This window comes from Vipera ursinii, assembly GCF_947247035.1.
Source record: "Vipera ursinii genome assembly, chromosome: 8".
In the NCBI taxonomy this organism is placed as follows: domain Eukaryota; kingdom Metazoa; phylum Chordata; class Lepidosauria; order Squamata; family Viperidae; genus Vipera; species Vipera ursinii.
In genome coordinates this window covers 10,886,609-10,903,819 of record NC_139519.1, presented here as the reverse complement: position 1 = coordinate 10,903,819, position 17,211 = coordinate 10,886,609, and the positions used below count along the sequence as shown (strand labels likewise).

At 39.5% G+C, this 17,211-nt stretch overlaps 1 protein-coding gene across 1 annotated transcript in view; it reads right to left on the bottom strand.

Annotated features, from left to right (window-relative positions):
• Nucleotides 1–17,211, bottom strand: part of DOCK5 (dedicator of cytokinesis 5) — a 109,981-nt gene that overhangs the window by 65,653 nt on the left and 27,117 nt on the right. Inside the window, exons 3-8 of the mRNA XM_083368543.1 lie at nt 11,770–11,810; nt 8,131–8,186; nt 7,567–7,663; nt 6,487–6,635; nt 2,262–2,397; nt 356–513 (exon numbers count right to left, since the gene is read on the bottom strand). Of these exons, the coding sequence (XP_083224669.1) occupies nt 356–513; nt 2,262–2,397; nt 6,487–6,635; nt 7,567–7,663; nt 8,131–8,186; nt 11,770–11,810 (637 nt within the window). The remainder of the gene's footprint in view (nt 1–355; nt 514–2,261; nt 2,398–6,486; nt 6,636–7,566; nt 7,664–8,130; nt 8,187–11,769; nt 11,811–17,211) is intronic.

The following is a 17,211-nucleotide window of genomic DNA, read 5'->3' as shown; positions in this document are numbered from 1 at the left end:
TTCAGATGCTTGGCAACTGTCTCATATGACGGCTGCAATGTCCTGGGGTCATGTGATCCCCTTTTGTGACCTTCTGACAAGCAAAGTCAATGGGGAAGTCAGATTCATTTAACAACTATGTTACTAACCTAGCAACTGCAGTGTTTCACTTAACAACTGTGGCAAGAAACATTGTAAAATGGGGAAAAACTCATTTAACAACTGTCTTTCTTAACAACAGAAATGTTGGGCTCAATTGTGGCTGTAAATTGAGGATTACCTGTATTGTTAACCAATAATGTCTTAATACTAGTTGCAACATGCAACTAGTATTCTCTAAGAGATGTTTTAGAAAAATATTCTACTAACAACATACCTAATAAATTTGGATTGGTCTGGATCATAAAGGGTCATAAGCAGCTCTGCATCCTCACCAATATTGCAGACAAAATTCTTGAAATTGATGTACAGGCTGTAAGTGTGAGTTGTATTAAAGATAGACTGTCCTCGTAGGTCTACATTCTGCTGAAGAGACTTGTTTTGGGAAGAAGAGATTAAAGGAAAAGTCAGAATGTGCTGAATTATCCAATAAAACTGTCTATTTTCCCTACCAATATTTAAGTAAGACAGTTTTAGTTTCCTTAATACTGAAAGTGTAGCATGCTCACACACCATGGCAACATGTATGCAGAATCAAGGCTGTGATTAAATGAATTATGTGATCAACCTAAAGAAGCATCCAGTTATCTGAATACACACTCATACATTCAGTAGTCAATGCATTTCATTTCATTCATTCATTCATTCATTCATTCATTCATTCATTCAGTCAATCAATCAATCAATCAGTCAACTTCTATAACCACCCAACTCAACCCAGTGACTCTGGCTTACAATTCAAATTCTACTTATAAAAGCTGGAGCCAGCAAGCATTATCTTATAAAGAGAGACTCTCTTTTCTCAGTTCTAAGATGATGCCAGGCACCACAACATATCAACCATGATGTAAATGGGAAGTTCAAAAGTAGGGTTAGAAAGCAGTAGTAGAAGCTTGGAACCAACGTCCAGTGGGTGTCATGGGTCAAACATCAGTAATTGAGCTTAAACATGTTTGAGATAAATGCATGTCAATCATCAGACAAAAATTAAAAATTTAAAAAAATTAAAAAGAAAGGAAGGAAGGAAGGAAGGAAGGAAGGAAGGAAGGAAGGAAGGAAGGAAGGAAGGAAGGAAAGAAGGAAGGAAGGAAGGAAGGAAGGAAGGAAGGAAGGAAGGAAAGAAGGAAGGAAGGAAGGAAGGAAGGAAGGAAGGAAGGAAAGAAGGAAGGAAGGAAGGAAGGAAGGAAGGAAGGAAGGAAAGAAGGAAGGAAGGAAGGAAGGAAGGAAGGAAGGAAGGAAGGAAGGAAGGAAGGAAGGAAGGAAGCTCGATGGACCACTAGGTCTTTTTTCTGTGTCAGTTTTCTACATTTCTAAGTACACACTTTCCCCTTCCAAAATATTGTTCTACCTGCAAATTTAAATCAACAGATTTATTAAAGAAAACTCCCAGAAACAATGTTTTTATCTCATCACAGCGCAGTAATTAAACTTTCCTTCATGGATTATTAGCAATGCTTAAACAGCATGATTATTCTATTAACGTGCCTTAAACACAGCTCTATCTTGTTCATGCTTGCAACATGCTTATGAAGCCAATATCAGAATTTCCCTTTTGCTGTTTGATGAATTAAATCTGCTGAGCTTCAAATCAAGTCTACAGAACTCGTTAAAGACTGAACTAAAACAGCAATCAGGGTTCAACAGGACAGGGAAAATCTGAGGAAGTTAATCTTTTCTCTGCCATTGGTGAATGCATATTCGACACGTAATTCTCCACTATATAAGAGTTCAGCCTTTAAACTCCAGTCCAGATAAAGCAATGGATGTCTTTCTCTTTCACCTAAGGGACTCCTTCAAAGGGCTGCCACTGGTGAAATGTTCATTTAGGCCCAGAAGGTGATTCTAGTTCTTCTCCCCTTAAAAAGAAAGTTGTTGTAAAATTTCCAGGTTAATCCTAGGCAAACAGAAAGGCTGCTCACCATCTCCCAAAAAAGCACAGCAATTATTGATTGTACTGATATTGAAATGTTGAGAAGGAAGTACAAGTTCTATTTGTTGATGCATAGCCTCACCACATTGTCACATCATTTCATACCACTGTGAATCTCTTTTCGGTTCCATTATTGCATAAAGTTATTTCTAGCCAGCTTCCTGATCAGGAAACAATATGCTAAAAACCATACCTTTTCTTCTTGAATCCTCTCATCAATTCTTTTGGATGCTGTCTCATGTGCTTTAAAGAGTGAAATCATGCTGGCAACATCTGGATCCAATATGTTCCCAATATCATCTCGCACCACTAGATCCAGTCCCAAAATCCTTGCAATAATCCAGAAAAACAAGGAGGTAATCAAGAGCAAAGAGGAGACACAGAAGAAAAAAACATAGGAGAACAAACCCATCAGAACAAAATTCAGCAGTCCATCTGCATTTGAAAGACAAAGATAAAGGCTACTCTGTTGAAGACAGCACAAAGTCCACATTCTGGACAGAGGGGACCACTAGTTAGACCACTGGTTTGAAAGAGGGGTCAAAGAGGCCATCTTTGTTAAAATGTAAGAGCCCTCTCTCAACAGAGGGGGAGGGATACGACCAGTGCTTTTTTTGTAAAAGAAAAAGGTGCTAGAACTCACACATGTCATACAACCGCCTTGCCTACCCTACAAGGTTCCATCCAAAAAAGGTGCCGGAACTCCGTTCTGAGCTTTCTATGAGAAAAAAAGCCCTGGATACGACACCACCTATCTCCTGTTTACAACACAGCCCTTGCAACAGTTCCAAGAAGGTTCCACACCCATTTGGACTATTCAGATGTCCCTGAGGGCACAGATAAAAGCCCCAAGAGGCCTCAATGACGCTCAGAGAGAGTACTAAAGAGCAGATGACTGCAAGGGATAGAAATCCTTCCATTCTCCACCATTCACTCAAAACTGAAGAAGCTTCTTGGATGAGAAGCAAAACATCTTCAAAGAAAAAAAATAACTTAAGTTCTGTTGCCTTTTAGGGGGGAAAAACAACACCTTTGGGACAAGAGGAAACACGGAGATCTAAAAAAACCTGGACAGATAACATATGCTCTCTGCAATTTAAAGACAATATTTTTTCAATTAAACTAAGAACCTGAATCCTAGAGCAGAGTAGATCTTTCGTTTATCAGCATTTCAGTGAAAACTAACTAAACACTTCACATAAGGGAAAGTAACATTACCCAGATTCAAGGAAAATGTGAACAAATTTTTCATAGCTAAAGGAAATGTACATATACTTTAATAATTTTGTTGTGTAGTGAGTTCTTTGCTGGCAATAAGCAAGATGAGAGGTTGCAAACAGGAACATTCCTTTATTGAGGCAAACAGGAACAGAACTGAATCAGAGGCTTCTGCGCAGCTACTTATACGGTTGGCCACTAGGCGGTGGCCAATAGGTTTAAAGGAACCCATTCCCGTCCCAAATCATCCAATGAACTTCTTGGGGATAGCAAGTCTGGCTAGTCAGTGACCGTTAGACACACCAATTGAGCAACCTTAAGCAGCATTCAAACAGACACGTGAACAGTTCAAGTAAAATCCCAATACGTTTAATAACAAAATCTGGAACAGGAAGCATGGAAGTTACCTACTGCAGAGATCCCTCTTTAAAGGTAACTGTATGCATGAGTTATCCCTACTCAATTCTGGGATCTTTTAGGAAGCTTCAAACAAGACCCGAAATGCTCGGCAAATGGTGCTGATGAAGAAATGTTCTTACTACAAATAAATTTAGTATCTAAAGCTGCAGTGTCCAACCTGGCAACTTTAAGACCTGTGGAAAGCAACTCCCAGGGGGGTTCTGGGAATTGAAGTCCACAAGTCTTAAAGTTGCCAAAAAAGGATGCTCCTAATTTATGGGTTTCTTTTACATTTTATTCATTTAAACTATTTGTATAACAGCTTTAGACACTTGCTTCTGGGGAGGAAAGCCATGGCAAATCTAGACAGCACACTAAAAAGCAGAGACATCACCCTGTCAACAAAAGTGCGTATAGTCAAGGCTATGGTCTTCCCAGTTGCAATGTATGGCAGTGAAAGTTGGACCATAAGAAAGGCTGAGCGCCAAAAAATTGAGGCCTTTGAACTCTGGTGCTGGAGAAGACTCCTGCGAGTCCCTTGGACTGCAAGGCAATCAAACCGGTCAGTCCTAGAGGAGATCAACCCTGAGTGCTCTTTAGAAGGCCAGATCCTGAAGCTAAAACTCAAATACTTTGGCCACCTAATGAGACGGAAGGACTCACTGGAGAAGAGCCTAATGCTGGGAAAGATTGAGGGCAATAGAAGAAGGGGACGATAGAGAATAAGGTGGCTGGATGGAGTCACTGAAGCAGTAGGCGTGAGCCTAAATGGACTCCAGAAGATGGTAGAGGACAGGAAGGCCTGGAGGAACTTTGTCCATGGGGTCACAATGGGTTGGACATGACTTCACAACTAACAACAACAATAACAGCTTTCCTCACTTGTAGTCACTCTAAGCAGTGAATACGAACCAAACTAAAACATGACATAAACTAAATAGAAGAGAATGAAGCACTGAAGATGTTGCCTCATTTGTTAATGAAAACAACCAAGCTCTGAAAGCACCAAGGACCCCACATAAACTGAACATCCAGAGCCATCTGGTGTGGATGGGCATTAAAACGTGCAGTAACTGAATGATGCAAAAGCTTATTTGGATATTGCTAGTGTTGGATTCAAAGCACCCTTGCCTTCTTGTGATTCAAATGTTGGACATCTCTAGAGCCAATCTATATGAGGACTGCATCTCTCAAGGTGGGCAATAAATAGCCTAAGACCAGAATGATGCATTGCAATAGCAAGACCCAGATGACCACTGCTCCTCACCTCCAAAAGCTTATATATTCTCACCCACCATCCAAGTAGAGGAGGAGGTGCAAAAATTGTAGTTTGCTTCTACTTTAAACAGCATTTACACTTTATACTTGGTAGTTGCTGGATTTACTCCTGAAAAGCTTTCTTAGCTGTTACAACAAACCACCTTACCAAAAGAGCTACAGTACAATAGAGTACATATATTCTGGAATCCCTGCCTGCAGGGCTTTTAGTCTAGTATCAGTCAAGGGAAGTTCGACAATCCGGCCGTTTTTTTGGCAGCCACATGGAAGTAGTTTGCCATTGACATTTCTAGGAAGTTCTGCAACTTTCCAGCACAGTCCAAATCTGTGACATTTCATGGTCATCCAACTATAATCAAGCCTGATTCTGCTTAGTTTACAAGCCTCTCTCTTTCTTTTGCACGCACGCACTCACACATGCAAAAAAAAAACCACACACACAGGAATGAATGAATGAATGAATGAATGAATGAATGAATGAATGAATGAATGAATGAATGAAAGAAGGTAGGGGTGTAGACTACAGGAATTGAGTCTTTGGCTTCCAGATCAGCTCTGTTCTCCTACTAGTTATGAAGTCCAACATATTTTAAAAGTGCCAAGCTATTGGAGCACGTTTCTTCTGCACAAAAGAAAATAGGTGCCTGATGAATGTGGAGGTATCTCCATCCTCTACAGCTTTTGAGAGTAAAAATCTCCAGCACCTGTTCCTCAAGCACTAGCTCTGACATATGGACAACACTGTGCTTATTCACTCAATGTGCCACTTGTCCCATAATCTAGTGTGAAATCATGCTTGGTGTATCAACTGTAAAGGACATATTTAGAAAAGGGCAGGAGAACAAAGAAAAGAAGGATCCAAGATGAAATGGCAAGATAAAATAAAATGGTGTGCACACAGAAATGGGATTCACAACTTGATAAAAATAGGTATGTTTTTATTTAAATGGTATCTGTGACTTTAGATAGTTGAAGATCCTGCATACAAACATATGCTATGTGCAAAATAGGATGTGGGGTGTGGGTGGTAAAAAAAGTTTCTACAAAGAACCAGGACTGAAAACATACAGTTTCAGATATCCAGTACATTGCTGGTATCCACAACTGTGAAGAACAGAGAGGGATCTTAGCTGGTGGTAGAGTCTACACTTTGCAACCAGAGGGCTTCTACTGGATTCTCAGCATCTATGAAATGAATAACAGGAGCTGACAATATGAATATAAAAAGTAAATGAATAGCAAGAAAATCAAGAAAACAAAATGGAGCAAATCAACAAAATACACTCAAGTAACTAGACTGCTCTATATATCCTAATGAAATGCCTGAGCCCAAACTTCACCTTTTTAAATAAGTCCATTAATTCCAATTTTAGAACTGGGCTCATGAGATCAAGGAGACTCTGAGCTCAATGAATTGACCCATCATAGGAAGACAGACCAAGAACATTTTCTTTTCAAACTTGCACCTCTGATTGTTCAATCTGAGGATGTGACTGAAGCCTGAAAAAGACAGCCCATGTTACCTGTTGCCATAATCGATTTTGGCTGTGACTTTCTTCTTGAGTTCAGCCAACTCATCCTTGGGAAGAGTGCCTGATAGGATCTGGGATCGCCATTCAATCAGACTATAGGTCATCTGTTGTACATGGCGAAAGAGAGAGCTTTTGTTCTCCTAGAGCAGATGAGAAATGAGAAACAGAAAATTAAACAACACAACAAAGCCATTCTGTACTAATAGGAAACTCATACCAATAGAAGAGAATATATGTAGCTTAGGGTGGAACTATGGGGTTATTGGGCTCTCTGAGTTCAGGTTTGGGTTATTTTTTGCAGACGCTAGCAATCAACACTCAGTTATGCAGTTTAACACCAGGATTAATATGAGATCAACAATCAAACAGTATCCCAATGAAGGAACTCTCATCTCAGACAATCAACAATCAAACAGTAAACAACAACCTAATCAAGGAACCACCAAGAACACTCCCACCAACAATGATAGGACAAGCCACTTGTATATGAGCGGAGAATTACCCATCTTCTGACACTGATGAAGTTACCTAATTGGGTAATGAAACATCTGCAAGAAAACAACCAAGCTCAAAGAGCATAAAGGACCCTACAGAAAATTCATAGTCTTCCACTTTTTCATTTCTCAAAGGGTTAGACTAAATCCAAATGAATCACCCATATATTAGATCATTGCATAGGATGTATTTGGTTATATCTCCCTATCTTTTCAATTGATCTTCGACATTCCACTTTGATGGAAGTATACCAAGCATACTTCCATCACACTGGAGTGTTGAAGATAAATTGGAAAGGCAGGAAGATATAAGCAAACCCAAGTATACTTCCAGCCAGCATTGTTCACTTTGCAGGGCTGTTAAAGGAAAACATGGACGTAGAACTATGCATGCCAGCTTGAGTTTCTGAAGGAAAGGCAGGACATAAATCAAAATGTAGCCACCTCCAATAGGCTTCTTTATGGTTTCCAGAATTGTTCCTATGCTTATAATAGCCAATAAGGCTTACCCACCTGAACCTGTTATTTGCTTTGGGAGGGAGCTTATGGTGGCCCAATAGAGAGATTCTGTACTTACCACATAAAGCCTATGCCAGATGACTAGCCATTCTCGCAAAGTAGAGGTGAGTTCTTGGACCAATGGAAGTTCACTAGGAATTACCGTCTCGTTTTGTCTATGGAAAAGTGATTGAAATTCTTGTTGGTCATTTAAGGTCTACCCAACAAACTATTTTTATGACTTACTAGATTTACATCTATATCTATCTATATTTGTATCTATTTATATCTATATCTATATCTATCTGTCTGTCTGTCCACATACTGTATTAGGCATGTCTTATTTATTAATATTCATCAATTATTGCTTTAAATAGTTCCCAAAGTTTAACTTGGCTCATTCTGGATGTGGTCTGGGGCTATCGAAAGGAAGCCTTCTTCAGCCTCACCTCTCCACCTCCTAGGCACTATTTCATATCAGTCCTCAACTATTCTGTATAAACAAAACTTGTGAATACCATAAGAAATAAATGCAGACAACTGTTTGCAGAACTTGATTCACAAAATGGAATCTTTACGACTCAAAACGTCTGGAACTCCAGAATTTGTTGAAAATTAAAAAAAAATGATCTTGGCTACTCACCCACCATCTTGCACTGTTGCCTCCTTGAGATGAATGTAGGTTGATGGGAAGATACCCTAAACAAAAGACAAAACAAATGGTGACTTTATCAAAAGGGTAGAGAGTTATGAAAGCAAGAGTCTGAGGTTCAACCTTCAATCACTGCAGGAACTCTAGCCCAACAGCTCTATTTACCATCATGGATTGCAAAATCATTACCATTTCCAAATTACCATTTTCAAAGATGGTTGATTTTAGGATGATCTCGACGATCAATTTCTTCCTCTACTACAACAAGGAAGAAAAGTAGTAAGTCATAAGCGCAAGAAAACCACCAAGCACAGAGAACCCCAAGGACCTCACAGTTCAACCCTGAGTTACAAATATTCTCTTCTATTGGTACTACAATATTGGCTATGTGAAGTTCTCTGAACTGTCAGAGACAAAGTGGTCCACTTCCTTCTTTTCATATCCTTCCAAACCTTTGCTTTTTCCCTGCCTTGTTGGTCCTAACGCTAGAGCTGCCTCTTGGAATACCTATAGGATGCTATCTTCCTTACATTTAGGATCCAAAGCACGAGAGCTACAAGAGATATTGCCTTCTATTGATATCCTAATCATCTTGAACATTTTTAGTAGGAAAGCTAGCATGCAGCATCACTGAACGACTCAAAACAAGAACAAAAAACATTGTGGGATGGTTTTATATTCATTTATATTCTGGCAGAGAAGGGGGAATATTTCCATAAAGAACTCCTTTCAATGCAATCTTAATTGATTAGCACTGGTAGCTTTTAGAATGATGCACAAGGAAGCTGTGCCAGCAGTTTTAATCTAAGAAGAAGAATCTCTCTAATGCAAGGATCATGCTAATAAATATGGTAATTTGAAAAAGAGGAAGAGGGGAAGAGAAGAAATCATTTCCTCTGAAAGCTTTAGAGAATTCCAGTTCCCACTGCTGGTCTTAATTTTATGCACATGATATGTAAGTCCTAGAGGAAGTATATTCATAAGCAGCAAAACTTTTAATAAACGGCTAAACCATGCAGCTTCCCCATTCCTTCTTTTAATTAACTCTGCCTCCAATTTTTCACTGGTTTTCAAGACAGTCTAATTGCAGAGACAGTCACCTTCCTTGTTGATTGCACCAACTATCCAAATCAACAAACTTCTACTGAATTAAAAGATCAGTTTTCATGCTTCAATTTGATGTCCAAATATAGATTGAAATGTGTTCTATTTTTTAAGCTCTAAAGCTAATGCCACCACTAGGCAAGCAACTATTCCTTTGTATTAATATACAGCATTTAAAAGTTACGTGGCTGCCCAAGTCACACTGAGTGACTCCCATTGGCATATGCTTTGTTCTGGATAAATCCACAGATACGAATTGAGGTTATAATCCTTCCCAAAAGCAAGCTACAGAAATTCAGAACCCAAACAGGAAAACTTTTCACATTTAGGGGAATAAATAACACACAAAGCGGATCAACTTGTATGTTTCTTTTAATAATGTCAGTTTTGAAAAATCAACGTCCTTCCCCAAAATTGTACATTTCAGATTCCATAATGCTTCTTAGTTTCTTTTTTGGCCCCCATCAGAAAAAGATTGGCTGAGGGTGTTTAAAAAGAGGTTCTAGTGATCCCTCATTCTGATATCCCAGCTAAGTATTATTTTTGCCAGCGGAAGAAAATGCACATCAACAGCTCAAAGACTGATGGAGTTTCCTCCATTCCTCCCTCAGAAAGAAAGTCTTCCAGGAAGATAAATGAACTGTGAATTATAAAGTTCTGAGGAAAACATTGAGAATGAGATACCCAACCACTTGCAAAGTTTACTTTGCTGTGGTGAACAATTTCCACAGATCAAGAGAGACTTACTGACCCTTTGATGCATTTCACGCCAAGCATCAATATAGAAATGGTTCCAAAGCAGTTTAAAGCTTTGATTATTCCACTTGGAGGATACCCAAGAGTGCAAAGTAGCTACTGTAGTTAGATTCTGGCTTGCTAGCGTGCCAGGGAAATCTAAAGGCACCTTTCCAATTTGTACGGGATCTGGATATAATTCATAGAAAAGGAATTTGGAAAACACAAAACCATTTCTCTCTATCATGCCTCCCAAAGTGAATTGTATTCAATTGGAAATTAATACTGCGCCCTAAAAAAAATCACAATTATGGATGGGGATAGGGAAGCCCTATGGATCTTTCAGAAACTTGTCAAAATTTGAGTGAAATAGTCATTGAACCCAGAACTCCTATTAACTGAACAAAAGTCCAGAGTGGGCAATCTGTGGCCTCGAGTCCCCTCTTTCTTCCATACCCTTGTAGGCCACCCCATACTTTAGTAGGATCAGTCCTGAAAATTGCTGCATCGCCATTAAGATAGATAGGCAACCTTTGGGGGTAGGGTTCATTTTTGGAATTTTGACAGCACTCAGTACATACTGAACCCTATCAAAGTTAGGAGAATGGGTCAGAAGGAAAGGAAGGATCAAGAACCCTGAAAAAGTCAGGACTGTCTGAAGCTGATGAGATCTTTCAAGTGAGAGGTTTAAAGGTGGAAATGGCAAGCAATATAGAAACAATATAGAAGCAAAGATGCTGTGAAAACAGAGCAAGAGATAGAGATGTTTAGCAAGTAGTGTTGATAAAAAAACTAGATTTAGCTAGATATATTTTCTTAATTCTTGCCTTCCATTATTTTGTCTTACTAAGCCTTGCTCCCTTTCTGCATTCTGTATAGAATACCTCATTGGTAGAACTTTTCACTCTTTGCCTTAAGAAGATGGAAGAAATCAAAATAAATTTTGCATCATGCAAAACTGAATTTGTCACAATCAAGGCTACACAAATATGAACTCATTTTGCATCATATTTTTTTTAAAATCAGTTACAGTGACTTACTTAAACACACCCACATCTTCCATAGTAATTAACCGAACGGTGACCTCAAAATTTGGCTCCACGTGACCCATAGATTGAATGCTGTAAACATTCAGCATAATCCAATTATCCACAAACTGGTTCTATTTCTAATCCAGGCTTTTGCTGTTTACACACTTGTTTTGGAATGTGCTCCTGGTAAAAGCGCTTGCTGTTAGATTGGCACAACGTTAACAAGATTTAACGCTTAACTCTTAACTCAATCTGCAGGATAGTTTCATTACATCCTTATTTTTCATAATCTGTTAGTTCCTACCAATCTTCAAGGGATCTGAGGAACCAGATAACATTATGCATTAACCATAAGTATGCCTCCTTGATGATCTTCTTGCTGCTTTCACCAAATAGTGTCCTCAAGACGTCAGAGAACCAGCTTTTTAAATCAGAAAGGCCAGAAGCACAGAGATTTCTTTCCCTTCTGCTTAATTAATATTGAATTATTGTGTGGCTAAGTGCTGAGAGGTTTTCAGTACCGATTGAAAAGCTATTAGGTAGGCAGCAAGATCACAAAAATGTCAAATGCATGACACCCAGAAATATTCTTTTTAAAATGCTACCAGAGTTTAGGAAAAGCTTGAGAGAAAGGAGATGTATCCAAATACCGCTGGAAGATGAAGTTGCGTCAGGAATGCCAAATAAATTTTAAGAGCAAAGATTCAGAGGAATTAATGTATAGACACAAGAGGAAAAAAAATATTTGGAGCCACTCTACCTTTTTGGATTTATTTCGAAGACTGTAGCCTCTGTACCAGTCTGCCAGGGAAGAAGAAAACATACGCAAAAAATGATTTTACAATCATAAATTCTTTTCAGAATTTAGTTTCTGCAAACGTGCGCTTTATAAACATGGAACCAGTTTCAACAACATTCGGATAAAATCTCTTGCAGGCAAGCAATTTAAATTACAGTTAAAATTCAACAAGATTTAAACTGCAATTCTACTCATGTCTGAATTCAATTCTTTAAAAGGTCATATATGGAGCTTTGCTCTTTCTGCGACTTTGTTTATAAATTTTGGATTACATCCCTTATGATTCAGATGTTGGCTGGGGATTATGGTGGCAGTCATTCAATCTATCCAGAGGAAACCAGTCTGGAGAACACTAATAACATGCTTGTAGTCTCAAAGATCCAATCCACTAGCCAGGTTGACAAAAATACCTAAAACGAGAATCTCTTAATTAGGAGTCTACTGAAAAAGAACATCTTGTTGATCACTAATCTCCTGAGAGTACAGAAATTAGAACAAACCCAAATAATTTGTGATAAAACAGCATATGGGTTGTTTCCAACCACATTTAAAGTAGTTAAACTGCTTTTTTTAAAAAAAATAAAATAAAACACAGAGATCATTCTTAAGCAATTGTGAAAAATTCTTAGAATAAAGAATGCAACACGGGCAGTCCTCACCTTGCAACCGCAATTGAGCCCAACGTTTCTGTTCTTAAGTGAGACATTTGTTAAGTTTTGTGTCCCATTTGCCACAGTTGTTAAGTGAATCTGGCTTCCCCATTGACTTTGCTGGTCAGAAGGTTGCAAAAAGCGCTGCAACCATCATAAACATGAGTCAGTTGCCAAATATCTGAATATTGATCAGGTGACCATGGGGATGCTATAACAGTTGTAAGTGTGAAAAATGGCCATAAGTCACTTTTTTGAGTGCTGTTATAACTTTGAATGGTCACTAAAAGAACTGCAGTAAGTCAAGGACTATCTGTACTGGGAAATATCAATATTGTAAATTAGGAGAATCCGAAGTTGGAAGGGAAGGAAAATTAATATAATAAAGGAGCCTTTGAGAAACATAAAGCCACTCCCGTGACTAGCTAGCCAGAGAGAAGGACATTTTTTTCGGAGGAAGGAGCACTATATATGAAATTTGTGCTACACCCCCCAATATAACCAGCTGACATTGTGTGTGTGTGTATGTATGTATGTATGTGTATGTATGTGTATGTATGTGTATGTATGTATGTATGTATGTGTGTGTATATATATATATATATATATATATATATATATATATATATATATATATGTGTGTGTGTGTGTGTGTGTGTGTGTGTGTGTGTGTGTAAATTTTTTGGATTGCTAACAAAGAATTAAAGGGAGACTGATATGCATTTGAAATGCATATCAGTCTCCCTTTAATTCTTTGTTAGCAATCCAAAAAATTTAAGCAAGTAGAGAAATAGGGACCACTACGGTGAGAAGGTAACAGCGTTCCATGCGCTTTTGGTGTCTAGTCATGCCGGCCACATGACCACGGAGTCGTCCTCGGACAAGCACTGGCTCTTCGGCTTTGAAACGGAGATGAGCGCCGGCCCCTAGAGTCGGAAACGACTAGCACGCATGTGCGGGGGAACCTTTACCTTTTATATATATAAACTAGAAATATGAAATCAGAGTATGAATTGGTCCTGTGCTGGATTGCTGTTTCTGGGACTGCAAAGAAGGGGGTGGTGGTGGTGGGGAAGATGTCAACATGGATCATGCAACTCAATTCAAGAAATTGCGCAAAGCTGTAAACAAGGCAAGTGGTGTCGCCCCAGATGGATGCTGCCGTTGCTGTGAACAGTCGTCATTGAGAAATAAACAAGCCACATGCCAGCTCCGGCCCTTTTCAGCCTGGAACAAACTGTACCAGTTTCAGCTCATTTGATAAATTCTGCCATGGACCACAATAGCCATTGTGACACATACACACAGTGGCTCCAAGCATCTCATGGCCACATACAGAAAAGCCTCCTAAATCAGAAAGCCCAGGAATTCAACCAAGCAAGTTAGACATAAAACAGATGTGATGACAAGAGATGCTATCAGGGGTTCTTATTTAGGTCCCCAGCTGGCCAGATGTGCCTGTTCCAAAGACTCCATTACATTCCTCTGGTATGATTCTCATTTGCTCTCAGATATTCAGCATCCAATGTTTTGTTTAGTTGCCTCTTTGTTGGAGCCATTATCTTCTTTCTTAAGCCTCTCCTCTCCTCCTCCCCTCTCCTCTCCTCTTCAACCACCACTGAGTTGTGGATATCATAAATTTAGCTGCATCAGGATTCTAAGAAAAGGTGTATCCTACTAGTATATACATTTGCCAAAAAAGCAATTTCAGACAGGCAGATATAATAGATAATAGCACATTAGGGCTTCCAATGTTGTACCAATGAAGCAAGGATCTATGAAATTTGACAATGTTCAAACATAATAAATAATCAACGGAGACCGGTTTTACGGTATTAATGGAGAGGTTAGCCATTAACTGCATGGTCTTCACACTTTGCACTGCAACTACCACCAGCTAAATAAGGAAACAAATTCTCCGAACCTTGGCCTTATTCATTTGTATGAATGACTCAGTCCATCCACAAGATTTCCATTGGCTAAAAGTCGATGAAGTGGAAATTTTAAAGATAACTCCCCAAATTGTTCAGTATCCCATACATACTCAATTTACAAGGTAACACACCGATCTAGATGCACTGTTTCTCCAGCAACCTACTGGAAAACCTTTACAGGAAGGACTTCCAGCTCTGCTTCTCTAAAAAGTCCATCAAAAACTCAGGCTTGTATGTGAGTACATTTCTTTACCCAAAAGAGTGGGATCACATATAGTGATAAATATAGGGGCTTTAAGCCTTAATGCTGGCTGCAGTCTCAATTCAGTTTTCTTTGCAGGAAAAGAAACTTGGAGAATTCTCCTGCAACTGCTCTCCATTTGAACACTTTGAGTGGAGAGGAATGGATGACTTCATAACAACAGATTGAACATGCCAAAAACAAAAACAAAAACAGAGGATGAACTGATCTTGCGTATGAGAAAGAGACACAAAAAATGTTGCTTGGTTGAAAAAAATGAAGATTAGTTTCCCTTCCTCAAAAGATTGACCCTCTCCCCTTTTTTCAACAAAACAAAACATTCTCCTTGACTTCCCAATATTGTATGTCGTCTTGGGGAAAAAAAAACAAAAACAAACTTTTCCCAGCAGTACTTTGAAACAGCATTGTTTATGGGCAAGTTTCTCAAGGCAGGGATTAACATCAAGTAATAGTATCCCACCTTTATTATTTTTGCAAATAACTCAAAGCGGATAATAACTCAACCCATATTCCTCCTTCTGTTTTCCCCACAGCCATTAACCCTGTGAGGTAGATTGGGTTGAGAGACAGTGACTGGCTCAAAGTCTCCTAGCAAGCTTTCGTGGCTAAGATAGGAGCTGAACTCACAATCTCTTGCTTTCTAGCTCGGTGACTTAAATTGAGCCTTGGTGGAGCAGTGGGCTAATGCCTCCTTAAGTAACACCAGCTGCCTGCAATTAGTGCAGGTTCGAGTCCCACCAGGCTCAAGGTTGACTCAGCCTTCCATCCTTCCGAGGTAGGTAAAATGAGGACCCAGATTGTTGGGGGCAATTAAGCTGACTCTGTAATAATGCCGCTGGGGTGTGTGTGAAAGCCCTAATAAGCAGGCATATACATAGAATGAAGGCTATTGCTAAGCACATTGGTTTGTGCTTAAAATTGTAAGCGGCCCTGAGTCTTCGGAGAAGGGCGGGATATACCGTAAATGGGATTTTTAAAAAAAACAACAAACCACTAAACCAAACTGGCCCTCAAAGCACATTGCCTTGCTTTGGGGATAGGAGGAAAATATTGTCGCTGTTCTTCCTGACAGGCAGTGCTGATTCTGATTTAACCATTTGGGTTAAATGGCTCCTGAGGAATGGGATCAATAGGTTGGTTTGTTTGTCTCTCTTTCCCATATGTAAGGTCAGCCAATGCCCTGGTTCTCTGCTGTATTAAATTTACCACTACAAAGGGACCCACTCCCCTCAATGCATCTGCAAATACAGAATCCGTAACAAAAATCTTTTTTTTTTGCACGTAAGCTATAACTGGCTCTCTCCAATGTCAAGAAGCCAGCATGAAAATAAAATCAGCAGCCGGCTTGACTTGCTGGTGACTCCAAAGTATGCAGTTCCTCACTTAACACTGGCAGGATGGAGCGCATCATAAAAATGGAGACTCAGCATCCCTTTGCAATCCTCACGTCACTCAGCCAAGGTGGATTAGTTCAAATTGTATTCTCTGGTCTGCTGGAGCATAAGAATGAAATAGCAACTTTCAAGAAGTATATGAAATTCACTGGAGGTTAAGCATGGGATGAATCACACACGAAGTCGCTCATCCATTCTAGCAGGGAAAGTTAGCTGTATAACAAGGGATCCATTACTAATGATCAATCCAAAGGCACACAATATGCCATATAAATTCAGGCAAATGGGTTAAAATTCCACTAAAGCAGGGGTGTCAAACTGCCGGCCCGTGGGCCAGATGCATCAGAGCAAAATCGCGCCCACCCCATTGCCGGCAATGGCAAAAAAGTCACGGTACATCGTGACACGTCATGTGATGTTGTGAGTTTGACACCCCTGCACTAAAGGGATCCAATTTAGTCTCCCCTATTGACCCAATGGATCATCTTCCACACATGCTGGACTGACTACACTGAGATTATCACAGTGATTAGAATGCCAGAGGTGAACTCAGATTTAAGATTACATTTAATTACAAAAGCACAACAGTTTCTTTATGTTCAGATACAAGTGTACCTATATCTGTGGCCATCATGACCTGCTTTGTGGACTTCTCAACATTTGCCTTTGAGTATTCAAAGAACTTTGGAGACACTCAGAACTGCTCCTTGTTGCAGTTGTTCTCACATGCATCTTTTGCTCAGGCCAAAAATCATCACAATGCAATTTTTTTTAAAAAAAATCCATTTATATCCTGCCCTTCTCCGAAGACTCAGGGCGGCTTACAAGCTTAGCAGTAGCCTTCATTCTATGTATATGCCTGCTTATTAGGGCTTTCACACACACCCCAAGTGGCATTATTACAAAGTCAGCTTATTTCCCCCCAACAATCTGGGTCCTCATTTTACCTACCTCGGAAGGATGGAAGGCTGAGTCAACCTTGAGCCTGGTGGGACTCGAACCTGCACTAATTGCAGGCAGCTGGTGTTACTTAAGGAGGCATTAGCCCACTGCTCCACCAAGGCTGGTCCTCAACAAATGAGCTGAAAATTTCCGTTTGTTAAGTGAGTTTGTCCTCATTTTACAACCTTTCTCACCACAGTTGTTAGGTGAATCACTGCAGA